At 42.0% G+C, this 27,789-nt stretch overlaps 1 protein-coding gene and 1 long non-coding RNA gene across 5 annotated transcripts in view; one reads left to right on the top strand and one right to left on the bottom strand.

Moving 5' to 3' along the window:
- LOC310710720 overlaps positions 1–2,753 on the top strand; it is a 4,570-nt gene extending 1,817 nt beyond the window's left edge. The window contains exon 2 of the long non-coding RNA XR_014528217.1: positions 54–2,753. This is a non-coding gene — a long non-coding RNA (uncharacterized lncRNA). The remainder of the gene's footprint in view (positions 1–53) is intronic.
- On the bottom strand, positions 1,357–27,789 carry PTP4A2 (protein tyrosine phosphatase 4A2). Of its 4 annotated transcripts, none has more exons than XM_083511722.1 (6): positions 27,691–27,789; positions 13,307–13,963; positions 10,977–11,069; positions 6,838–6,968; positions 5,696–5,770; positions 1,357–3,716 (listed from the first exon to the last, which is right to left on the bottom strand). In XM_083511722.1, exons 2-6 carry the CDS (start codon positions 13,400–13,402, stop codon positions 3,608–3,610), a joined length of 504 nt encoding a protein of 167 aa, XP_083367848.1. In that variant the 5' UTR covers positions 13,403–13,963; positions 27,691–27,789; the 3' UTR covers positions 1,357–3,607. The 4 variants fall into 4 exon arrangements, with proteins under 4 accessions (XP_083367848.1, XP_083367849.1, XP_083367846.1 ...); XM_083511723.1 differs by having other exon boundaries at positions 27,439–27,709; XM_083511720.1 differs by lacking the exon at positions 27,691–27,789 and adding an exon at positions 27,071–27,537.

The following is a 27,789-nucleotide window of genomic DNA, read 5'->3' as shown; positions in this document are numbered from 1 at the left end:
TAAAGAGCAACTTCAGAGTTTCATTTACCTAAAAATAAGTTTCTATGAGTCAGCCTTTACAGAGTCAGAATATGGAAGATGCCACCTTCTCAAAACTCAGTTGTTTTCTGAAAGCAGCAGATACTGAGGTAATGATCTGTAACATCACAGTTAATGTTCACCTAGTGTAAAACCATGGTTTCCTGGAGAAGCTGCAGAGACTTGGGGCTGTGTATTCCCTTCATGATTTGTACGTGATGGGTTTAGAAGCATTTGCTTACATTTTTAAACAAGCTATAGTTCCGCATGACAGTCATACTGCAAAATTGCAGCAGGCTTAAACTCAAATCAGTGAGAACAAGCCAGGATCAAATCACAGAATCACAGTTGAAAGGGACTACGAGGGTCATCTAGTCCAACCCCTTGCAATGCAGGAATCTTACACCCAGTGTGGGGCACAACCCTGAGATTAACAGTCTCATGCTCTACGGACTGAGCTATGGTGACTTCAAATCCCATTTTCTTTTTTAAAGCATATGCTTCAGATTTCCTCCTTTGGTGCACAAAACAGCTTTGGAGTATAGAAAATTCATCATAACTCATTCACATTGCAGGAAATTATGGTTTCCCATAATAACAGAGCTGGGCCCAAGTGTAATTAGTGAATTGCCAGGTTTTATATCGCATATGCAGTGAGATCCAGCCAAGGACTTTAGACAACTGTGTTCTACTGAGCACTATCTTACTAGCTGGTAACAGCCGTATTTTTAGCACAGTGATTGTCTTATGGATGTCGATGCATGTGATGGCCACAGCTCACCACATCCAGGAAAAAGATGCTTCCACAGCCCAATATCTCATTTGCACACTGCTCTTCATGCAAGGTGCCAAGGGCACCATTCATGTGACTGTCCTTTATCACAACCATCTTAACATCGTATTACCAGAATCACTTAGCAATATGAATCAGTCCTGGCCTCCCCAAACTCAGTCTACCCAGTACATCACACTGGCTCTGTCAGTACAGGGGATAATTGGGCTCTTGCTTTTGACAAGCCAGCATGAGGCCAAAGCCTGGACCTGAGAAAAATCTGATGTTGATCATGGTGCATTTCATTCCTAGCTTCCCAGATACCAAGAGGCACAGCAAAAGATAAGTGCTCATTCCTGGATCAATTTTTGTCAAGACTGCATACCTGGCACACACAGCTATTTGTCTGAAGAAAGTATCTTGTACCAGTTTGCCATGGTTATTCTACTAAAGTGGTGCATACAAACCCCCTCTATCCAATTCACAGGACCACCACCCTGGTGGTCGCCCTGACATACCACCAGAGCTAGTAGTTGTAAACAAAATTCACTGAGAACCAGGGAGGAGACTTTATACAGTAAGAACTTTATTGCACTGTGTTCCAAGTGCTGAACCAGAAATGTTTGTGCCTGTTGAGCCCGACTCACAATGAAGCTCTAGCATTTCTACTCTATGACAGAACGTGCATCCCTGTGCGCTTAACCGCCCCACCTTCTCAGTTCTGTTAAGGTTGCAATACAAGCTAATATACTGTAATACATCGATGTGAAATTAAAAGGGGGAAAAACAAAACTATACATAGGAAAGACAAAAGTAATCCACTTGTTCTACAAGTCTGGGCCTGTTTTATATTTGGCTACAACATCTTAAGTTGTAGCTTTTTTTAAAGCAAAAAACTCTTACACGTGTTGTAGAAGTGAGACTAGTTACAAGGACAATTTGTGCCTTTATGTGCACTAGGGCAAAATGGGACAGAAGATGAGGAGGAAAATTCAACAACCTGTTATTTTCCACATTTCTTAACCTATAATCATTGTTCCAGATAAGCACTCTTTAACGCACAGTCCATGGTACTATGATCACTTACATGTTTTAAATATAATGCCAACACCCACCCCAAATATATGCCATATTTTAGAGGAAAGATGGCATTTGTGGCCAACAGTTTCAGACTTAAGTCTATTAAGCCACCCACAAATTAAAGTGATTGGCATAGTACCATCACAATTAGATTGATTTAAGTCTGTATGGAGCTTTAAAGACTGTGATCCACTTTCTGAACTCAAAATGTTTAAAGGGAATGTTAAGTGATCAGATGCAACGCAGAAATAGTGCCCTGTTTAGAAGGTCTGTAAAGCCTTGTCTATACCCACTGAAAGAGCTGCTGAGAGTGACTTACCAAAGCCTTTGACACTGTGCAAGAGACTAAACTGCAAGCTAATTCATAATTTTAAGTAGCCAAACAAATTTTAAAATAGAAGAAAGGGACACGGGTTCTGTTGGCACTGCAACTGTGGACCCACCTTAGCCAAAGCAATTTCCTAGAGAGGTCACCTAAAACTGGCTAAGCACAAGCAATGCTCTTCTGCCCTTCTGACCAAAATTCAGGACACATTCTCCGTATTTATTACGCTCTGAATACAGCATATGCCTATGAGGCATTGGTTGTGTGCAACCAGCAAGGCTCCCTTAAGAACCTGATGAAAAGTCAGAAACAAGGCAATCAGTGGTTACAGTAAACTATACATGAGCCCAGTCTGGAAAAATACAGGCATTGAGAACTCAAGATCAAGAGATGCCAATGGGCACCAAAGCCCTATTAGAACTAGACTTCATTCAAGTTTATTCCCTTCAGAGAGGCGAGGATCATTCAGACAAGCAGCACACAGCCTTCCCATCTAGATTTTATAACAGGAGTTGTTTTAACCTTAATCAAACACACATGCCTATTCTCTTCCTATGCTGTGTCAGTTTTTCTGCCTAAATGGCAGGAAGCTAACGTCCAAATTATTTAGAGAAATCTATTTGCAGCCAAATGGTGAGCAACATTTCAGCACAGAGGATCCCATCTGAAATACCTGCTTAACGCTTGTGATTTGGACATCCACACATGACTCTTTTAGCGGGATCAGATCCTCAGTTACAGAGTCCCAAGGGTTACAAAGTAGGCCATCCTTCATTTCAAATGACTGTTTACATGTTAACTGAATGATAACTGAAAATGTTCAGTTAAGAAAAGGACTTTGACCCATTGTGATAGGTTTACCAAAAGCAACTCTCCCCAAATGCCTGTCAGCTGCAAACGCAATGTACAGCACTTCTTGGAACACCCACCTGGGATTAAGGCTGCCAACCACATACTAGCTATACAGGCGCTCCTTAAATTCTGTCTGCCATCTTTCACCAGTAAGAGGAATAACTAGTACAAAACTAAAAAATAAATTTGGGCTAGGACCTAAGTGAGGGATGCTGTCCTGCTCCAATGGTTTCTGCACAGTCTGATACTCTGGTTTTCCTTGAGACATAGAATTCATTTTATTAATTTATCTCTCTCCAAAAAGTTAAAAATACAGAAGGTTCAAATAATGCTCGTCTCTTGGCAGATGTTCAGACTGCAACATGAGAAGACAATTCTTCACTGAAATGTTTACTTTTAATTTTATTTTTTATCACAATCATCATCATTGGGACAAAGGCAAAGGAGCACCCACTCCACTACGGTAAATATGTCGTTCAACTCCAGAATTACATTTCCAGGTTCCACGAGTCCAAAAAGACAGCCATGATAGCGTCAAGACTTCATGGAGGGCCACCCCCTTACTGCATAATGCAGTGGCCGTTGGCATCTCTGAAGCGTAATCGCATCTTCGGTCGGTATTTCTCAAGGTAGAGCAGTTGTTTAGAATTGAAAGCTCCCCTCCTCTTCCTGAAACAGAAGCACATCCAAGACATTAGATCTCAAGCACATACACGAAATGCATTTCTCCAGTTGGAGGCAGCAATACCAGTTGCTCTGGTGCTTGAATTCTGCTTGCTGGTTTCCGACAGGCAACTGTTGAGCCACTGTGAGAGTAGGATCCTGGCATCATCCAGCAAGTTTGTCTGACATTCTTAATAGACCTGCACAGACCTCCAAGCCTGCACAGCTCACACCTAACTTCCTATACGGTACCTCTGCTTCATTTCAAGCTTGGCAGAAGGCAAGAGAAAGAAAACAGGAGGTGCATATGCAGATGAAACTAGATCTATAAATTATCAGTAGGACTGAAAGCTTTGATCAGTTTAATAGGTTGATCAACAAAAGCTTTAGTTAATTAAGACAGAGTTATTACATTACTGTCACTCTTTCTTTTCTGCAACGTTAGCCTTAAACCACAAAGGAAAAGCTCACTGCAGCTCCTCCCCATGCTAGTGACAGTCTTTGGAAAATGCATTAAACACTGGCATGGAGGTCCACAAATTTGTTTGCCAAACACAGGTGCATTTTTCATTCTGATGAGATCCCCCCAGACCCTATATTGAGCCTTAAGGAACTCATATGGCCCCAGGCTTATCATGTTACCCGGTGGTGTTGGAAAGATATGGCTCCTACACCATCAAGGTAACCCAAGAACCCAGCCTAAATAGTGACAGCCAAATTCTAATCTGTGAGGAAAAATAATAATATATTATTATTATATATTAATAATATATTATTCAGGTTCAAAATCCTACTCAGTTTATGGAACTCATTATGTGACTTTGGGTCATTCACCAGTGTCAGACATGATAAATCTATGGTTTGCTGAGATGAAAACACGCTCCAGTGTACCTTGGGCTCATGCACTCCCCTTCTTCCTCCTTTCAGCATATTATTAAAGTGTCCATTACAGTGGTACCTCTGGGTGCGAACGGGAACTGTTCCAGAGCCCCGTTCACATCCTGAGCAGAATGCAACCCGTGTCTGCGGGTTGCGATTCGCCGCTTCTGCGCATGACATAATTTTGAGCATCTGCGCATCTGCGAGCGGCAAAACCCGGAAGTAACCCGTTCCGTTACTTCCGAGTCGCCACAGAGCGCAACCTGAAAACGCTCAACCTGAAGCGACTTTAACCCGAGGTATGATTGTTTAAATATCCTGGTTTAATTAATTATGGTTTGGACAACTCAATTTGCCTTAACTGGACAAAACAGGGAACTGCAGTTTAAATATACAAGCTGAAGCTTTAACTTTAACATGACTCCCGATATGACCTTTCAGCCCAGCCTACCTCATACAGGATAAAATGGGGTGGGGAGATCATGTGCGCTACTCTGATCTTGTTGGAGGAAAGATAGGGTAAGAATACAATAATCAGTAAACACAGGCTGTACTGACATGCCTATCTCTGCTCTGAGGTGAACTCATCAGGCTACAGTTCATGTGGAGCGAAGTGTCTCATTAAAATAAATAAAGAAAAACATGATGTGCCTAAGAGCCATCTACCTCGTATTTTAAAAGCAGAAGGAGGGGGCTCCATTACCTGCTAGCCCCCCCCCCAACTCTGGATTCCTTTGGAATGACTGACTTCTGGGTTGTAGCAAAGCAATGCCTAAGATCAGCAGTGCCAGCCAAGACAGGCTACATTTATTCACTATTCCAAAAGACTTGGTCAGTTTCCCAATAAAGAAAACGGGGGGGGGGGGCAGTTCTGTAGCTTGCTTGTTCTTAAGTGAATGTTATATCCAAGTGGCCCAAGTCACAAGCCTAGCTAATTCTGTCTAATCACCACCCAGAAGGAGGGACTGTGCCTAGGCCTCAAACATTTTTGTATGTCACAAGCTCAGCAATGCTATGAGGAAGCAGCAGCTGCTAACCAACCTTGTGACAGAAGATTGCTCAATGCAAAGAAAGCTATAGAAAGTGAGAAGAGGGGCAACACTTACTGTCTTATAAACTGCACAGCGTCCTCATACTTCATTCCACATTCAATGAGTGCTAGGGCAACCAGAACTGGGGCTCTGGAAGGAGAAGAGAAATCAATACAAATTTAAACTAGGTCCAGTAAACCTCTCAAAAATAGATCCAATTAGTGCAGCCATGGGCCCAAGACTGCTTCTCTCTCTCTCTCTCTCTCTCTCTCTCAGCTACAGAACAATATTGGCCTGCTTTGTTTAATGCTGCGTGCAGTATGAAATCGATAGCTTTATGGGTGCCCAATATAGGACAGCAACACTGTCTGCATATTTCAGTTAAAAAGTTTATCAACTATAATTGAGACTAGATGGGCGATGCATCATTAAAGAAAAGTACCTGCCACCTGCAGTTTTTAAAAATACTTTAAAATATTTATTTTAAAGATTTTCCAATTAATCAAGGGAATATTTAAGGTCAAAATGTTTTGATAAACTGATCCATTGACCAAATGTTAACAGTCCTGCTGGCATGTGGCACAAAGTAGCTCAGGGCAGCAGTTCCTGGCACTCCAATTTTAGCAAGTGCATTGTTTCACAATATTGATCATGTTGAGGAATGCAATTGCAATTAAGAAGGGAGTGCCAGCAGCTATCATAAGCAACTTAAAAATGACTGGTCACTGGAGAGGTCAAATCATCAAGAGCCACAGCACGCACCAGCAGATTACAATTCTTACCTTGTGCACAAGCATGATTGCAAGGGAAGCGATTATCTACCCATTTACTACTTTGCAGCTGTCCTAGTTGTGGGCAGCTTGCTTCAAGAGTGCCTAAGCCAAACTTAGTGATTTAAAAGGTCTCCTCTTAAAAACCCAAGGGCCTATTCTTCTTCATGGTGTAAAAAACTTAAAATTTAATTGCAGTGCTTTACAATGCAGCATGGGGTTGGTGTTAGATGAGAACTATCCCTGTTGATTTAAGAGTCTTGAAAAAACTGCTGGGGAAGAGGACAGCAGTGTTTGAAACCAATGAGTCAGCATCCTAGCAGACAACCAAATGTGTCTCAATATACTGGTGGGTTTGTTGTGCTACAGACCTCAAATCACAGGTTCAACTGCAAGAAACAGGAAATCCTGAAATCAACCTCTCCAATCAAAGAACAGGAAGTTTACCTTCCAAGCCCTGCAACACAGTGTACAGCAACGCAGCAGCCAGGTTCCTCACGAAATTTTGTTTTCAAAAGGTTAAGCCAGTCATCCACGATTTCACTTGGAGGTGGTGCTCCATCATCAAATGGCCAGTCCTTTGGAAGAAGGAGACAGAACATGTTACTTCCTCTCAGTATTCAAAGCATGGTGGAATGCCACCCCACTTGTTTTCAGGAGACCCGTAACCATCCCATTTCTTGGGCAGATGCAACAAGTCTGCCTGAATCATTGCACCTTCCTTTTCTCCCCTCCCATTCTGGGCACTGCTACCACTAAAATGTTGTACCTGCAACCTGCATTTATTGGATTTTAATTGACTATCCGTGTGTTGTGTCTGAATTTTTAAACGAAGAGTGATATAAATATGTTTTACAATAAACAAAACAAATTTGGCAACTAATTATACCACTTTGGCAATAACAAGGGAAAAAAGCATACTCTCACTTTCATGTGTGTGACAGCAATACCTTGAATACTGAATATGATATCTGGGAGGGATATCAGTTGTAAGCGTTTATGGTCTGCATTTTATTGTGGCATCAATACACTGTTTTGATGCTAATTTGGTTCATATAGTATATTTTTAAAAATATTTTATTTATAGTACCTTTAGTGTGTACTGCACTTTACAAAATACAGTGGACACTCGGGTTGCGAACGTGATCTGTGTGGGAGGCACGTTTGCAACCTGCAGCACCGCATCTGCACACGCGCAGGTCGCGATTCGGCGCTTCTGTGCATGCGCGAATGCGAAAACCCGGAAGTAACCCGTTTCGGTACAACCCGAAAACATGCAACGTGAAGCGTCTGTAACCCAAGGTATGACTGTACATAAGGAAAGATTCCTGCCTCAAGAAGCTTATAATCTTAAATTCAACACGGGGAAATCAAACACATGGAAGGGGAGGCAGGGATAAACATGGAAGCAATATGCAGTTGTTTCAGCTGCACATGTTTAGGCTGGGTTACAGTACAATGTTGAAATTAAAGGGCTGTGCCAAAAGCTTCAAGGAAAAGGTGAGCTTTTAGGAGTGATTTGATGATCATAAGGTAGCACACCTCTAGGAGGTAGTTCCAAACAGTACAGGGCAATAAGGAGAAATGGCTGGTATCTTTTGAGGGACAGGAGACAATGTTCACATGGCTCAGGGTGAGGGAGTTTTATTGTTTTAGACATAACAAAATATTTAATATGTTATCTGTTTAAGTGCAGTGTAAGTTAAGGAACATGATTGGCAGCCCCCCTCTTCTCATGGATTCCTATGAAAAAACATTATTGGATATTATGTTTATGAAGGACAATTGCTCGGAATTATAATGCTATTATTATTATTATTATTATTATTATTATTATTATTATTATTATTATTACTGCTCCTTCCTCTCTCTTCGTATCCCACTTTTCTTGCTTTGATTTCTTCTCTTACTTTTTAATAGTTGCCATTATTGCTTTTGCTTTATTAGAAAATGGAAACCAAACTTCAAAAGTGTATTTTCACGATTTGGAGGGAAGGGGAAGAACACCACCCTACAAAGGTGTTCTGAGCAGAAGGGGCAGAGACAGAATGGGTAGAATCCTCTTAGAAAACAGGAAACTTAGAGGTGGCAGGCTTGGAGGAGCCAAGGCCATAGACAAAAGATATGACCCCAAATAGGGCAGAAAGATAAAACATGTCTTCCTTTGAGCACCCTGAGGAAAGATCCATTGAGAGCTGAAAGGAAAGAGCAAATCCTTCATTGTATCTCTTCTGCTGAGATGCCTGCTCAACAGAACAACACGTTATCAGCATGAAACTGTCAGCCACTGATCACAGTTCCCAGAATAGACCTCAAGCACCACAATAAGACTACCAATGCTGAGACTGCAAAGCCTGGGGTTTTTCACAGGTTAACAGCTAAACAAGGCTTCCACTGCAGCAGCTTATCAGGCCAGATGCCAGAACCAGGGGGACTTCCAATGGGCAAATGAAAGGAAGTACAAGAACTGACATTCAGTGGTGGAATCACTCAAATGAAAAGTTTCCCCTAGCAGACATTCAGTTAAATTTGATTAAGCATGGCCTGATCCAGGAAAGCACTGAGTGCTTCTTTTAACAAGCCAAGTGGCGCTGAGGAAATTCCACAGCTCAGAAGATCAACCCTTTAGATTAACAAGCCCTAAAAGAGTCTAGAAGCATAGACGCTGCCATTCATTGCTACTGGAAGTAATATTTATATTGTGCTACATTTGCTTCATGTTTATTTGCCTTCACAACAAGCCTGTGAAGCTGGCCCCAATTATCCTAATTTTACATATGAGGGAACTGATGGTGAGCCAAAAGGATTTGCCAAAGGCCACACAAGTCTCCTAGATCGAACTTCAGCTTGTTCAACCAAATCATTCAGCTTATACTCTGCTCTCAGCTTGTTATCGCTCAGCACCTAATGACAGCAGACATGGATTTTGGGCCAATCCTGATCTCACAGCAGCCTCAGGAAAGTCTACTGTTTTTCAAAAGTACACTTGCTTTTCTGCAGGCACTATATTGCAGAAACATTTTCAGAAAATAATTCAACCTTGTCTTTCCTAAGCCATGTCTGCTGTTTAGACAAGCTATTTTTAAAATCAGACACATGAACCTGTGAAGTGTCAGCAGCTGGCATGGAACAATGCCAGCATTATCCACCCCACCTCCCTTGCCTTTTCCTGCATTAAATGTATTGAACACTACCAGTTCAATCAGCTTATGTCTAATTCTGATGACCTATTACCATGTATTAGGGTAGAATAAGCAACTGCTTTGTGTGTCCCATCTCCTAAACATCTCTACAAGTAAAGTCTGGACAAACATTTTATCTTTACAACCATCCTTTGAGGTAGTGTAGCTATCCCTCAGCCAAACCTATCTCACAGGATGGTTGTGACACAATTGTTGGGAGACTAGAACATCTTGGTGGACAGCTTGAGTTTTTATTTCCATTTTCTTCTAACAGTTTTTTCAGGTTTTGCTGGCAAATTAAGAGCCCAGAGGTAAGTCAAGGCATTGGAAAGATCTGGGCAGAGTTCCTTATCCTGTGGAACTGGTTTAGAGATAGTCTGCTCAGAATGGACTGAACTACTGCTGCAGGCAGTGGAGGCAAGGGTGGGGAATGAGGTATACATAGCAAGCTATTTGTTGCAGTTGCTCAGATCAAGGACACCATAAGTGGCCATTCTTCTGTCACACTGGAGAAAACAAGGGCAAGAGGAAGGGCTGGCCTACAGTCCCAAGATGATGCTGTTGACCTCTAGGAGAGAGTAGTCTGAGTATCAGGCAACATAGATCTCTCTCATCACTACCTTTTCATGCTGCAGCAGAGATTATTTTCCAGGCATTGCTTGACACAAGAGATGATCTTGGCTGTGACTTCTGGAGAACCTGTTCCCTTGCAGGCCTTTGCCACCTGGCCTGGGAGGGAAGGGCCCTGACCGACTCCAGCTACAAAAGCTGAGGCAGATGAACAGAATCTTGGGTTGGGGTATTGTTTACGGGGGTGGTTGTTGGAAACAAGCTGGGAGGCAGCTCAAATGTGAGTGGAAGAAAACTCTGGTCAAATGCTGGTGAGGGCTCATCATCAAGCCTACCTAGTGACAGTGAAGGCAGCAAAGAAGGCTTACTTTGCTGCCTCTGTAGTTCCCCCAGCCCTGAACTACTTCAATTTACTCTCTCTCTCTCTCTCTCTCTCTCTCTCCTTCTCCCAGGACAAAATCATTTTCCAGCCAAGAAAACATAGTGCTGTGCCAGTGCACTCACTTTCTCATGCACACACACACACTTGTTCCTGGCTTTAAAGCTGAAGGCGGATGGGTATCCCCACTGGCAAGGTTTATCTAGTTAACACTCACAAAAGTCTATCTTTAGAGAAACACAGAGACATTGGAACTCAATCCCCCAAACTGATTAGCCAAATACTTGAATGCACCTGATATGGCAGGACTGTAGATTGCTCAGTGACCCAGAATCCATGCCCAAGTACTGCACAGTTCCACAGCTGCAGGCTAGCCCAGACAGACCACTAGGCAGTTCAAAAAGACCCACCATTTTCTGCTGAATCATAATTCCCTCTCAGAACTTTATACTCACCAGAACTTGAATTCCTTCTTTTTCAACTGGTGCTTTATCATAGGTAGCATCACAGACACGCACCAAGGTTGTCACTCCATACTTCTTCAGCTCCTTTTAGAAAAAAACAAAGTCAAATCAATTTTTCATACCAAGTGAAAAAATACCTTTGCTTCCAGAGGCATGCAAAGCTGTATGAATAACTGATGACAGGTGACAGCCTGGGGCAGCCTTCCAAGGAAAACTATCTCTTCCTTGAGTTACTGCTGCACATACTTCAACCGTCCAGAAACAGCAGGGTGTAAAGGAGGATAAGCAGAAAGGATGACCTGCCAATGGAAGGATCCACAATGAAGCAATGGGTGTGACAGACTGAGAAGTCAGTGAGCGTCTTCTCTTAAAACAGCTGTAACTACAGAGCTCTTAAAAGCCTTGGGAGCTGCACAAAGCCTGTTCCTTTCTCCTTCATTATTTAATTTGCAACTGGTTAAGTTTAAGTGTGCAAATTTTGGATACTCTTTAGGTTAATGTAATTGACTTTGCATTGCACACTATTGCAACAGTGGTACTGTGAATCCATTTATTGTTAATATTTGTTACCATGGTTGTTATCTGTATATTTTGAAAATCTTTGAATAATAGTATTTATTTCAAAAAGTTTAAATCTGCAGCACAAAATCATCTAAAACATAATCTAAAGCATAGTAGGTGGTATCCAACATTAATCATACTAGGTTGTATCCACCAAGTTCTGCTCAGAGTAAATCCACAGAAATTAATGGACCCAAGTTAGTCATGACCACTCCAAGTAAGACTTAGCTGGATACCATCCCATTTGTTTAAGTAGCACCCTTGTCCTTAAATTGGAGGTGAGTTATTCAAAACAAGAGGGAGAACATACAGTAGCATAAAAGAAAACACATTTAACACTTTACAAGCTAGAAGAGAGGTAAATACTGAAAAGTATTACTTGTAAAGTGGCCCAAACAAGAAAAAGGAACACAAAGGCAAAGTGGTACAGCAACGTTAGCACCCCAATCTTATTTAAATGGAAGCATGTGGTTGTCTGGGTTATGTAGCCTCAGACATTTCTGGTCTAAAGGACAGCCTTGTTTTCAGGCTTCCTGGAAATGCATTACAAGTATAAATTCTGAAGCACACAAACACAACTCTGGTTTAGTTGCAAAACGTGAAAAGAAAACAAGCTGAACTTCAAAATCCCTTAATTTACTTTTAACATACATTCTGCCCACAATACACAATGAGAGCAAAATTCCCCAGTTGTGACATCACCCTGAAGAACTCTCATGTGATTAGTCACCCCAAATTTATTAGTGTCTGAATGATTCCTCAATTAAGCCTCACTGATTAATTCCAGTATCTGGTGTAGAGGCTATCACAGGATGAACGAAAAGAGAGAGGAGGACACTTTGTATGTCAATTTTGTAAGTGCAGTCTTGCGCCTTCTAGGGCGGGATGGTGTATCAATACATTTTCCAAAATCAGTTTTAAGTCCGCATCATGGTAACGGTTTCATAATATTCAACATGGTGATATACTGAGAATCACAATGTTTGTGTATGTGCTATGTAAACAATCATGAAAGACCATGAAGCCGGTCATTGCTTCTCTCATGATTCCTGCTGACTCTGTTGACGGAGGTAACAAAGTTACAGACATGGCATATCAATGGCCAGACTATCCCTGGACTAGGTGTGAACACTGTATTTATATTCTGGCCTTCCCTGCTTTCATATTTCATACTTCATGTGTTAACTTGTTTCAACCCACATACTGTTGTGGGCTCCAGGCAAGGGGGTCTGCTTGAAGAGTGCCTTTTCTTGGGGGTAACCCTACAGGAAGAGAGGTGAAGGGGGAGAAAGACTAGCAAGCAGACCTAGTGCATGGGGATTCCAGAAAGAAATAGGTCATGCAAGATATGAGTCACTGCAGCTTTACACTCCAGAAATCCTGGGACTGCGGGTTTTGGATAAGAGTTCTAGAGAATTTCTCTACTAGGCCCTACTTTAGTCCCACATTAATCAAGAACTTACTTTAGAACTCACCCAGCAATTTCTATGTCTGTGTATTGTCAGGGAAGTTTGGAAATATTGGGCAAGTTACCTTTTAGCTATCATCTGTTGGAATTTGGTCTCAATAACTGCAGGATACAGTTGTCTACCATTACTGATCTTTCCACTGAAGAGTCCTTGATAAGCTTCCCACTTCCACTAGGCTTCTCGGAAGAAAATTTGAAAACCACTCATCTAGGTAGACTGCTACATTGGCCTGCATCTTTTGTGCACTCTTTGGCTGCCTGTTCAAACATACAATACAGATAGCCTCCTTACCTCTGTGAATTTGTTGAGGGTTGCATTGGTTGGGTTGTGGGTAATTAGGAAGCGCATACTCTCATAAGTAATCTCCACTGGAGCGGGACGGTTCATAGTGGCAGGAGGAGTGATGGGGCCAAAAAAAAAATCAAACCTTGCAACGTTTCACAGCAGAAAACATTTAAAAAATCACTAAAGTGTCTGGGGATAGATCAGAGCTTTCCTTGTTAAGTTCTTTAAGATGATTCTTCACTTCAAGAAAAGCAGGTTTGCTTAAAACGTGCTGCACTTCAACTTCAGCCTCAATTACTACAGGTGGTTCTCCTCAAGACTCTGCCCTACTACATGCACAAAATAGGCAGCCTTTATTACATTTAGGCACTGGTGAGGCACAAAGAAAATTTAAGGGCAGATCTTCTTTCCACTTGTGTTTGGCCAAGCTTTGCTTCTCTAGTGTCACCAAGAGGAAAAGGTGTCCAATGTGCAGAAAATATCCCCATATATTTGAGGCTTATGTCTTGGTGTCTGGAGTCTTCAAGGCAAAGTTTCGTTATGGCACGTAGGACCCTGGCCCCCAGCTCACTTGTCAGCCAGGGTGCTGTGCTGGGCCCGGCAGAAATCTGCCCTGACGCTCAGAATCGCCATAAATGTGTGACGTGGATTCGAATGGAAAACCTAAGAGAGGGGGAAATATTCATGTTTAGAGATAGCTGTGCACAGATTATATGTACAGAAGCATCAAAACACCTACAGCATTAAGATTTCAAATGGCAAACAAGTATCTGAAATTGCTTTAGTCATAGAGTGAACAATATATATTAACGAAGTGAAACAACATTTCTGTGATCTGTATGCTCATTCTGATTAATCAAGGCCAGCACTCATATTACTATCTGATCCTTATGCCTTGTCTGTTATTGCAATCCTGGGGTTTCCGAATCACACACAGCACTATTTCCCCTGCATGCAGATTCAAGCAATTATCACAACTTAGTTTGAACTAGTCCTTAAGTATGGCAAATATGACCCTTAATACATATCAAGAAACAAATGCTATCCATAAAAATCTTTTACCTTTCATAAACTGCTTGTGGAAGATTCGGTTTCAACTCAAACATGTGAGCTGAAAGTTTCATTAAGTGCTCTGTTTGCCTCAACCACATGCACACAAGTCGTGCCAAAAGGAACTTGAAAGCCAAGAGCAATCCAGTTCACATTTTCACAAGGCAAATTGTTCCGTGACGCACAGTATAAAACAAATACCAGGAAATTCTAACCTGCTCACTTCAGTGTTGATCCTTACCAAGGTTATGACGTATATCAGCTAAGACAATGCACCAAGGAAAGGATTTTATGTAGCCTGGTTACATATTCCCGTTAAACATTCAAACAGTATCCTCCTCCACACTATTCTGCATGGTTAATACAGATGGGTTTTGTCCTGGAAAGGGCCACCAAGCATCCACATCAAATTACAAAATTTATTACATGTGAAAATTACTGTATGTTAGTCCTCACAACATGGGAATTCCAAATAAAAATTTCAGAAAGGCTGAAAGCAGCCTAATCTCATGTTCACCTGTTGCAGAAACAGAACTGTGTGGGTCTTTCCCTTCTAACCTTAAAGAATGACTGGTTTTCAATGCTGAAAGGAAGATTTCCAACAAGCAGCTCCAATACAAGAAACCCACGCTGTATGATGGAGGCTGCATATGCATATGCATCTTTCTGTCTCAAAGCCTACTTTCCAAGGCAGGGAGTGAGGCAGAGTCCCACACTCAGAGTCCATATTATTTAGAAGCTGCTTAGTAGTTTAAAAATCTCTTAAGTGGTATACAACCTAAAACAATACACATAATTAAAACAAAAATATAGCATAAAACCAGTAAATCATTAGTGCAAAAGCATATAAAAACAGAGTTCAATCTTTTAAGCCAGGGAACAAATCACAGACAGTCCATCATCCTGCAAAGTCTCAGTGCTACCAGGTCCTGAAGTTGTACAGAGACATATAGCCTGCACTGTAGTAGGAAAACTTTCTAATTTAAAGGGTATGGAATGCAAAGCATCTATTTGTCAGTTTAGCACTGGGGATTCAATTATGTAAACTTGATGCAAGAGGGAATGAATTAGTATAACTGCTGCTGTTCACAGAAGACACTGAAGCCTGCATATAAACATGATTGCTGTGGTTCTCTTCTGTAGTCTCCATGGGAATGAAATTTCTCATGGGTAGCAACCAAGCCTAGACTATGCACCTACTCTTCAGTTTCCTCAGCTGTGCCTTTCTAACATATGACAGCAAAAAATTCACCTGTGGCATGCTGAGCAAGATGTTCAGCAAAAATGAATGCAAATCCACCTGCAACTGTGTCAACAACTATCAGAAAAACTTAAATTTCATTAGTTGTAATACTTTTTTAATTTTTACATGAGACTTTATCAGGTATCATGGTCCAACTACTATAGAACTCTTACAAGCTAGGTAAGGAAAAGAACACAAAGGTAGAAACATTTTAAGAAATTGAGTGTGGGCTATCTAGAGGCACAGATTTAACATGAAAAAATGTATTGTTCAAACCAGGCTTTTAGAGGAATTCACAAAGGTTACTATATTTTAGTAAACTGTCTACCAACACATACAAATAAAAAAAACCACTTTTTATGGGGAGAGTGAGGAATCTCAAACTTTAGAAAATGGAATTTGAAAAAAATCAAATGTTCCAGAATTACAGGTTGTTTTTTTAAAAAAGTATACATAGATGGATGTTCACAGGAGTACACAAAAAGGTCAGTGCCACAAACACAGTAACTTAATTACTGGCTCCCTTTCACAGATCCTATCTGATCAAAATCTTTTTTGGCTCAAATTGTCACCAATTTACTCTTCACAGTTTTATCTAATGAACATTCAGTTCTCAACTCTTCCCTTCCGCTTTCAAACTAAGCTTGTGTATGCTAGAATTGAGGCCAGAAGGTGTTTTCACTGGCAGAGCTCAGTCCACAAACTTGTGAAGTAAAGGTGTTTCTAAGAAGTAATCAATTGTCTTTTTATTCCTTGGCTTGACAGATGGTCATTCATGGTTTATGAGGCTGAGTGTGTGGCATTTATTTGAAGGCTTCTTATTACATTGTAACTAGGGAACTCTGATTTAGTATCTGATAACAAACTAGAAAAATAAGCCAGGATTCCTGATTTGGTAACATATATTAAGCCAGAGTTGCACATTTCAAACACAACAGGGTACTCTAGCTCAATACAAGCTAGCATCTTTGCAACAAAGGCTGCAGGAGAAGGGAGGAATGCAAAGCCCTGACCTTTGTTCCATCAACCATGGTTTATGAAGCCTTAAATAACAGCCCAAACCAGGCCATTGAGTAACTATGAGCTAGCCCTCAAATAGATTTCACATGGCAGAAGCAAAAATAACAGGCAGCTAGAGTTATTTCACACCTTACCGTCTGACGGCCTTAAGGAAAGGAAAATGTACACAGAAAGAGGTAGAATCTCCTTCCAAAAACAAAGACTATAGTCACACAATACAGACAAATCTACTGACTGAGGTTCTGCCTTCATTTACTGGATCTTGATCAATGTTAAGATGATAAAAACAGCAGAGCTTTGCAAAACAAAGGTGGCTTCTGGTCCAGATGTACTAGGTCTAAGAACTGACCAAAATCCAATCAATACAGCATGAAGCATGTCCAAAAGTTTGTTTGCAAATCTGGGGCTCTGAGTTAACAACTGGTCTCCAGGGGAGGGGGCAGTTTCTAGTCACCAGTGGTGACTAGGCAACATGTTACCAAGTAGAAGAATTCTACATTATGTACTCAAAAGCAGGAGGGCAAATCACAGAAAAGATTCTCCCAGTTGTCATGTGTGCCTTTATTCACTGTCCATAGAATTTTAATAAAATACAATTAAAAAAATTAACTCAGATAACAGTGGGCCACTGGCATGCCCTTAGTCACTCCTTTGCAGGTTCTTAATTGCCTCCATTAAGTGATGCTCCAAAACAAGACAACATTTTAGTTAAGTTGTCTGGGGCAAGGACAGAGGTGTGCTCAATCACCTAACTGAGGTCTAGCCTTCCCCGCACCACCACCACCTGAAACGTGTGAGTGGAGCTCTGGAATATTAACTGGATTCAACTGTGAAATCTTCTCCTACAGAATGCTACACTTGAATCTTAGCATTATCACTACATCAAAACCATCACTTGCCCTGCAGCTACAGAATATGGAAACAAAAAACAGTCTGGTGTGCCCATTAAGCAGAAGAACAAAAGCTGTTGGGAGCTTGGCCCCTCTTCTCTTCCAGCTAGAATAAACAGGTGCCAAAGAACTTTGGATGTTTTGTGTAATACTTAGAGGAAGAGATCCATTTTTATTTCCTTTTTAACAATGAAAAAACCAGTAGTTTTGTGTGAAGTCATACAAAACTGAATGGAGAGGATATTGGTAAGTTGCTTACATCAAGGGAAAGTTCCCAGATCGTCTTCCTTATTTCTGCACTCCAGGCAGAGCTCTCCCAAATACATGGGAATTTACTCCCAAGGTCTAGCTATTAAGCAAGCGGTTGCACAACTGAAAATCTGTATGTGGGTATCAACTCCCTGGCAATGAAGGTTTTAAGAGCAACATAGTTCCTACTGACAAAGTGTTCCTTGACTACCATCCTGGATTATCAAGCCAACTTTAAGAGCAAGAGGTCTTACAAAGGTATTCATCCAGAAAAAAAAATATTTGCAGCTGTTTAAGAGCATCTCAAGTTAATTCTCTTTCCTGCCAAAACCACAGAACATCTTAGTGACATAAAATAATCCACATATGCTTGTCAAGTCAAATTGTTAATTCTACCCACTTATTAAAAATCAAAACCTCTTGATACTCAAGTGTAAGGTAACAACTACTTAACATCCAGCTATTATATACATGCCCAAACCTTACTTCAGGAATATATCAGAAAAGCCTCAAGATTAACTCAACATCTTAATTTGTCCACCAATTAAAACTGACCACGCTAAATTAACTAATGCTTTAACTTATTGTCCTACTGATGAAACTGAAGGGAACTAGCAACCCTACCACAGTCTCCCAAGGATAAAGAGCTTTATTTTGCTTTATTATCCCAAAGACCCCAAGGCAAGTTACAAATCTGGGTTCAGCCCTACTACTGAATTCTAGGACTAAGCGAGAGAATAAGAAGTTTGTTTGATTGTGAGGTGGGTGAGAATATATTTAGAAAGAGGCTATAAAAGGATGATTGAACAGAACCAGAAGTGAATTTTGTGGGAAAGGACCAGACTGCACATTATATGGCATGGGGTGTTTAATTTTTAAGGAGAAAATAGTGCTAGATCTCTGGCCTATGCAACAGTCATGCCATATGCTCTCCAAGTGTGGGAAGAGAGCAAATAACCTGTAGTTCAGAGTCGGGAAAATGTGTTATCAACATGCACAAAGGCACCTTCTGCGGAGTCCAGTATTCAGTCTAGGAACGCAAAGCAGATACCAGGTTTCATCCCTATTGTGCCCTAGAACAAATGAAGCCTAAAACAGGGCTTTACTCTTTGTAGGCTGGTTTGTACACAATAAATTTATGTGCACATGAGAGCCTTTTGCTGCCTGGGAAGTAGCAATTAAAGAACAGCATGTAGTGAAGCTATACATAAATGGCAGATGATAATACAGGCCCAAAAGAAGATATCGCACACAGTTTCAGAACAACTAGAGTTCTGTAACACTAACAAGCAGAGTTGGGGTGAACACAAGGAAGTTTTGTAAACTGTGATTTGGGGGACCCAGAGAAGCTTGGGAAGGGACCTGAATAATTTTTACACACTGACTGAAACTTTATATAAACGTGGCCTGGCAGGCCATTAGTCTCATCTCATGAATCACAGATAGCAGAGTCCGAGATAAAGCAACCTGCCAACAGCCTGGCACTGGGCTTACAGCTGTCCAGGAGAGATTAACCAGGATCACTACAATGGCATCTAGCTGACCCATAAACTTTTAAAAGTAACAAATTCATCTGTACTAGATGCCTACATGTCTGATTTACCCAACTTTTAGTTCAGTTTCCTACTGCAAACAGAACTAGTCCAAGAATACTCCCTGTCTTTGAAGACCCCCTTGCAGCTTGCATTTCAGCTTGTTGCCTTCAGGACTGAGGCCATAAGACGGACTGCACCAGCTGTACCTTTCCAGGACTGCAAGAGACATACTTTCGAAAAGGTTATTTGGATCACCTTTCAACATAGCATAGCACAACAACATAGTACAAAGTAAAACCTGCTAATTTGTCAGATATTCATCAGAGATTACCCTCCAGTATAGGCAAGCAACCTCTTGTAAGATTAGCTTATCTGAACTCATTTTACTTCTAGCTGAATTCCACACTTGATTATTTTTCATATGCTTAGAATGAACTGCCATGAAGCGTAGTGTAAAAATTGCTTTCTCAAAGCAGCAAAAATTATTTGAGGGACAAATCTCCAAAAGTTCCTTGTTTCTTAAAATTAAACTTGTAATAGCACAGAAATAAGAGAACAGGTTTTGGAATGTTGTTAGATATAATTTTACCATGATCAAATACTGTCACATCTCAGCAAGCCAATAATAAATACACGCCAGAGTCTGCCAAGATTCTGAACAGCAGCAAGCTTTTCAACAGTTTCATGGTGCTGGTTAACATGGACAGAGGTGCCTGCTCTTTGTCCATTCATGCAACCATGCACTTCCTCCTCCGAAGTTCTTTTATATGCCTTATACTGTATAATGCAGTTTGCTCACATTAGGCTGCAGGCCTATGCCCTTGAGAAACTCAACTAACACTGCCTATTAATTTCAATGTAATTTTGTGGTTTGATGTAATCCTGAACAACTTCCATTTCTACTTTTCTAACAGTGCACTTTCTAGAAATCTGCTACCCAAATACTACCCGAATCTTAACAAAGAAGCCCTTTTGCAATAACTTAACAAAAGCTACTGTTAGTTGCTTGGTCATCTTTAACATTATTGTTCAGTGCTTTTCCTCTAGAAAAAAGGGTGCTGGTACTCACCATGAAGTTGTTACAGTAAGTGCCACACTTTTAAACAGGGCTTTTATTCTAAGGGAAAAGGTGCCAGCAGTGCGTACCATTGAGTACCCCCCCAGAAAAAGTACCATTCTTGTTCATTCCCTTTTACAACCTTGGAACCAAAGCAGCCTAAAACATACATATGCTCATTTTGGTGCCAGAGATTAAAATGGTTCTACACAAAATATATTTATATTTTTTTCATAGAACTGCAAGCTTTAATCTGGTCAATCCAAGATGCAAAAACCTAATCCTGGTGCTGAACAGCGAGTTTAAGGATTAACAGCCTGAAAGCAATTACAAAAAAATATAATTGAAGTGCTGAAAATGGAAAGCAATGTTGTCACAAATGACCAGATACAAATAAATGTTTTCCAGCTGTGGCTAGATCTGCCTGAAGTTTCCAGGCAGTGCTATCAAATTTCTACAGGTTTGATAACCAAGTGCCCTGAATTTTTCAAGTTTCCAGGCCCAGAGAGAGAGAGATGCCTGTATACAAAACACATACACATTAAACACAGCCTTGTCTTTAACCATTCGCTTGGCCAACATTGGTGCTTTCCTTCAATAGATTTGACTAGCAAAGCTGAGCAATCTTTCTGCTTTACCACTATGATTGGTTCCCATACTGACTACAGAGGAAGTGAAGCTGACCAGGCTAACAAAGAGCAACACTCTTCCATGCTTCACCTGCCAAGAAGGAATGTCAGTTACTTTTATAAATAAAAAACAGGTGAGTGAAACAAAAACTGGCAGGCTATTGAAAGCTTAGCAACAAGGGCATGTGATCCCATTATCCTAGATGAGTTCTTGGACAAACATTTCATTCCCAACTGCTACCAAGTTCATCAATGGAACTAAGTAGATATCCACAGTAGATGGAGCAGAGGAGGATGTGCACAAGAACATTTTCTACTGCAAACTCACCATCTCACCTTAAATTTCCTATCCTTCAGTCACTGTGCCCACTTCCTTCCCATTACAGTCAAACCTTGGCTCCTGAACGCCCACGTTTTGGAACCTTTCAGCTCCCGAACGCCAAAAACCTGGAAGTAAATGCTCTGGCTTTCGGACATCAACCGTCCAATGCCACTTCCACTTGAGTACAGGAAGCTTCTGTAACCAATCAGAAGCCGCACCTCGGTTGATGAACATTTCGGAAGCCGAACAGGTTTCCAGAACATATTACATTCAACAACCGAGGTTTGACTGTATCACAAACTCCTCATTCACCTTTACAAGCCGTATTCTGTGCAAACTCCACAATATTTCTAACAGTCTCAGGTTACTGTCCACTTCAGTCTACCCCTTAAATACTTTTAACGTGAGTAATCTAGAGTGTCAAAGAAACATTATTTATACCATATAGACATGCTCTTTCTACATCAGAGTTCACCCCTTTTGGAATCATGGGTACATTTACAAACCTTAGAAACTGTAATGGGCACTATGCACACACCGCAGCTTAATCAACTGGCTACAGTAAAATGCTTCTTTCACATTTCAATGGTCCTTTCAGGCACCAGGAAAAGCATCAGTGTCACCTAAGTGTGTCCACAGGTGTCATGCTGACAAGCACTATTTTTCTCAGATTCCCTAAAAAGGCCAATTCTGAAGTGGCCTGAGATCCAAATTCTGTTAGTATTTATGAAGTGCCGCCCTCTCTCTCTCTCTGATTCAAAGTACTATGTAAATAGCATGCCTTTTGGAGCACTCCAGGATTTATACCAAAGTGACGACGCACAAAATAATTTAGTTACACTTTTTAGGTTAATTGACAAAACTCTCTTACAGAGGCAGAGAGTTGGGAAAATTGGGAGGCATTTTTATTTCATAAACTGATTCAGTTTATTTCATAAACTGATTCTGAAATGTGCAGCATTTTCCAGAATTTAAAAATAAGAGAACACAAATAATTCTCAAAAGTAAATTAAATTTAAAATCATTAGAAGATAGCTGATGGATTCCCAATTTTAAGCTTCCAATTATGTGAATGTGTTCCCAGTTACATTTCCAATTGGAGGGTAGAATATGTAGGTGGATGGAAAGTGTTGTTTTTATAAATAGCCAATCTTTCTACAGTCAACATTCAAAGCCAGATGTCAGCTTCTAGCAACTTGATGACCCACCCACCAGCTTCTATGACCTATGTCAACAGCAGTTTTGTTTGCCCAAATGACTAATTATTTGATGTCCTCCAGGTCACACGGAAAATTAAGTTAGTGCAATTTATTTTCAGAAAGTAAGTTTACTATAAGGAACTTATAGCAGGGAGATCAAACCCAAAATATTATTTTAGGGGATATTTTTATAGAACGGTGTTATTTAACATAGTACTATGTTAGACCAGACTGCATCCACTAATTAGACTAATTCCATTTATCCCCTGCATTCTGATTATCAGAAATGGCCAGCCAGATACCATAGCACAATCAATATCCACTCTATTAGCCTACAACATCTGGTAGTCAGAGATACTTTAAAGAAAAAACACACACACAGACACACAATTTGCACTTCTGGCTATCACTATTGGTAGTCCACAAAATTATCTAAATGTGGACACACTATACACTTCTACAGAGCAATTATGTGGATTTAGAAAGAATAAAAGTTTTTTCTTGAGAATGCAACCCGGTCACTTGTTAAAAAAATAAAATTTCTCTTCACTTTAGAAACATAGGAAGCTGTCTTATAGCAAGAAAGACAACTCTTTCATCTAGCTCTGTACTGCATTCTGGCTGGCAATAGCTCTCCAGAGTTTCAGGCAAGGTCTTTTCCAGCCCCACCTGGAGATGCCAGAGGCTGAAACTGTTACATCTACAGGCCAGACATATGTTCTAAAACTGAATTATAGTCTGCCCCCTGTCCGTTTAGATTTGTGCTGCTGCCTGATCCCATGTTACTTTACTTCTGATGTTAAATCCCACAATTTCAGACGAGCTTCTTACTCCCAAGAAAGCATAGAGAATTGCAGTCATCTCCTCGCAATATAAAAATATAAGGAGATGAACAGTAGTGTTGTATGATAACTGAGTATGTTTTCCCCACCATTCTCTTTTTACAAAGAAAAGCAGCTTCTTATAAGTGAGTCAAAAATCCAGTTTTAATAAATATTTTTACAATTTAAATTCAGATTTAATTTTAGACCAGTGTAAATGTAAAATAAAACATTGTAGCTGAAAACTAAATTTGGTAAAATCAGATTTGTTTCACCTAAATTGGTCGATCATTTTTGTCAACCCTGTTATAAAGCATTTATCAATAAAGTGTCTCTGTCAAAGACACCACTTTTTTTTAGAAAACTATACCACAATATCAGAAAAGATGCAAAAAGAATCAGTACATTATATTTTATTGCTATGGCTAGTGGCTGATGCAAATAAAGATTCTTCTGATTCTGATGCTAAAAGAAGCAGGAGCCTAAAGGGGTTATTTTTAATTTTAAAAAATTACAAGCAACACTACAATCACATCAGCTCTATTCCTTAATAAGGCCCCTCAACAGTTAACTAATGCAGTGTTCTATGGAAGGACAAAGTTCAAAATGTGGACAGTACACTGAAAATTATTCACAAAGTGTTAGTGAAAACTGTTTCAATTTAGTCGTATCTAGACATTCTATAGCTAAACCACGGCATGCTCAAAAGATTCCTCCTCACGACCACAAATAAAATCATCTATTAGTTTGAGACCTCAACTCCCACCTCTTGTAGACTTTCCAACCCCACAGAAGTCTAAGTGAAGATAACATTTCTGCACTTTGAGTCACATAGGGAGGTGCCTTTTTTTCCTTACTACTGCAGTTCTGAGTCACAACCTTCCCTGTTCATTCAACAAGCAGAGAGAATGTTCATACTACAACTTGCGAAAAGTGCTAGTCTGCTCACAGGTACCCAAAATTACACATACATAGTTATTTCACATGGAAAAAGTGGTTTGTAACAAACCATAGCCAATGAAACCCAGGGGATGCCAGCAGATTTCAAATGTCAAGGGCTGTCCTGTGCTTTTATCTCATACACCCCCCCAAGAAACTTATTTCCAGCACAAAGACTCCCCTTTTAATGATTTAACTAGACTATGCTTCCTTACACCATATTGGTCTTTTATCACCTAACACTTCCTCGTTGTACTCCTTCACTCTAGGTTTGACTATTCAATGCAACCTCACTTCCCATTTATTTCCCCAGCAACCTCTGCCTCTGTTTCTTTCTGTCAAATCTGCTCCAGCTTTCCTTGATAAACCTCTAAACTATGTGGTGGCATGCGTACTCCAGGCTTTGTCCTGCACTCCATTCCAATATACCACCACCTCTTCCTACACACACTCATTCTTCTCCTTGGTCTTTCAACACTGTCAGTTCCTGTAAATACCTTTCTCAACATCTGCATTTCCTACACAGTCCTTCCATAAACCTCCACTTAGCTTCCAAATTATTTCCCAAAGCTATAGGAACATCTTTGCAGCTCCAGCCTTGATGCTCACTTGCATAATCTCTCCTCCTTTCTAGAGACTTGTAGGTCCCCCGGGAGACATTCTTCAGTACACACCCACTTCCTCCATTCTTCCACAGGTCTGGTCCTAAGGCTCAGTTTTATGTTGTTACTCTCTTACTGCTTCTACCTAACCTGCAATTTTCCTTGTAGCATTTCCCCATCATAACATTTACTGATTCCTTGTGGTCTAGCAGCCCCTCCCTTTTCCCCCTCCAAATTACGAATCCTTCCTTAAGCCTCCACTTTTTTGTCTACGTATCCCCCACAACACCATGACCCTCCTTTACCAAGTTTGCACATATGTTTTTCTGGGCTACTAAAAAAAAAATTATCCCATAAGAACAAGAGACAAAAAGAAAATCATTCTAAAGATAGCATACCTATTATTTACAAATGTTTATCACCTATTGGGGTATAATATTTATTAAAAATTCTATAATGGTTTATTTGGCACTGTGGGTTAAACCACAGAGCCTAGGGCGGTTCGAATCCCCGCAACGGGGTGAGCGGGGTTCAAATCCCCGCAACGGGGTGAGCTCCCGTTGCTCGGTCCCTGCTCCTGCCAACCTAGCAGTTCGAAAGCACATCAAAGTGCAAGTAGATAAATAGGTACCACTCCGGCGGGAGGGTAAACGGCGTTTCCATGCGCTGCTCTGGTTCGCCAGAAGCGGCTTAGTCATGCTGGCCACATGACCCGGAAGCTGTACGCCGGCTCCCTCGGCCAATAAAGCGAGATGAGCGCCGCAACCCCAGAGTCGTTTGCAACTGGACCTAATGGTCAGGGGTCCCTTTACCTTTCGGTTCCTTGGAGGACTTGTATTACTTCCAAATCCAAAGTTTTTGCTCCTTCAGGACTCCTCCCTTCACATGTTGCTAAAGCTCTACACTGTTCCAGTACATTTCCTTTCCATGATGACCACTCTTTTAAAAATAATCTTTTAAAACAAAGTACTGCCCCTAGGCCAGGCCAAGCCAGCTTCACCACTCCTCCACAGATCAACAACTTTGCCCATCCTCCTTCACAACGGAGCAATGAAGCTCACTGGATGTTCTTGGGTCAGTCACTTCAGCCTAACCTACTTCACAGGGTTGTTGTGAGGATGAATTAAGGAAGAGAACCATGCATGCCACTCTGAGCTTCATGGAGAAAAGGTGGGATATAAATGTAAAAATAAATATATAAGAGTAACCAAGAGGTCTGAAAAGACTATTCTTCCCTCCACCAAATCAGGCCTTCTCTTCCCTTTGGCCTACCCCATTTCTGCAAACCTTCCTGTGGTATTCCCATTTTTTCCTCACTGCATCCCCTTAGCAATCCTCCCTTTAACCGTACAATCAATCTTCCATCCCATTTTATAAGCAACCACTAAAAAAAAAGGCTTACAAACGTTAAGAAGAAATATATGACTATGATGGACATCTCTCTCCACACACTCGAACAGGCCAGGCCCCTCCTCTAGTTCAGCTTCTCAGACCCAGTCCCAGACATCCCCCCCCTCTGCCAGCACCCCAGCCTGCCGGCTCCCAGTGTCTGCCTTAAGCTTAGCCACTCTCTCCTTCAGACGCCGCTTCCTCCTACTCCAAATTTCAAGCGTGGCCCCATTCACTGCAAGTCGCACAACCACCAGAGGAAGTAGCGTATGAAAATGGCCCTTTCCCAATCCCCATGCCCTTTTAAATTCCGCATCCTCCTCATCTCCTTTCCCTACCAGCCTGCCTCCCATTCTTCCCCTTAAACCCACTCACCACCACGGAAACCTCCTAACTCGAAAGTCCCAAGGGTGGCTCTCCCTCTCTCACCCACTCTTCACTCAGGAAAATTCACAGCGCCATCAAAAGAAAACTGAAGGGCCTGAAAAGGGCCCTGTGCAGATCCACTGTTGACCCTCAACGCTCACCCCCATAATGTCTTGACCTCCCTCCCACCCTTTCTCCCCCACCCCACCGAGCAGCTCCCCAGTTCGCCACCCCGTCCCCCCCCCACTTCCTTCCCCAGGCAGCCCACAAATACCGGGACCCCCCCAATCGAAGTAAAGGGTCTCAAAGCGGCGTTCGCTCCCCGCCCTACGCCCCCCGCCTGTGCGGCCCTCCCCCTCGTGCTTCAGCCTCCCCCCATTCTCCCCCCCGCGCCTTCATCCACCCCTCCCGCAAAGGCCCCGGCCACCGCCGCCTCCTCGCCGTCGTCCTCTCACCCACCGAGAGCATTGAACGTCCAGGCGCGGAGCAGACCGGGCGCCTCCCACACGGCCCGGGCAGGGAGGGCCCCTCTACCTGCGTCAACGCGCGGAAGCGGGCCAGAGCCGCGGAGTGGGAAGAGGAAGAAGGGAGCGCCGCCGCGTCGTCGTCGCCACCGCCGCGTAATCGAAGCCTCCCAAACCGGACCTGACCGGCAGCCGACGCGACGCGCGATTCCCCCTCAGCCAGCCACACAAGACAGACAGGCGGCCACCCGCCAACCACAAGGCCCGCCGGGAGAAAGGCCCCGCCCGCCGCCCTCGCGCAAGCGCATGAGGCACCTCTCGTCCCCGTCGCGCGCCTTGCCACAATGGTACCGTCCGGCTCACCTCACGCCACCCTCCCCCCCTGCACCGCGGCGGGTGATGGTACAGGCTTAGACGGCGGCGCCGCCGTTCTTCTCCGGCTCCTCTCCCTCCATTTGCGATGCTCTGACGCATAAATGAAGCTGCCCCTCTCTTTGAGAATTGTCCACGCCGCCCCCTTTCAGGAGAAAGGATGCGGCGCGCGCAGTTCCCGCCCCGGCGTGACCCAAAGTGGTACGGCCTGCTCGGAAAAGAAAGCGCGCAAGCACTACTCACATCTGCAAGTGTGGCAGTTGGTGTGCTAGACAGTTGCCTTCGCTCGATAAAGGACTGGACAAGAGCCAACATACTGAAGCTCAATCCAGATAAGGCTGA

The sequence above is a fragment of the Podarcis liolepis genome (assembly GCF_965112155.1).
Source record: "Podarcis liolepis genome assembly, chromosome: 7".
NCBI lineage: Eukaryota > Metazoa > Chordata > Lepidosauria > Squamata > Lacertidae > Podarcis > Podarcis liolepis.
The sequence above is the reverse complement of the archived record's forward strand: the minus strand, read 5'-3'. Positions and strand labels throughout refer to the sequence as shown.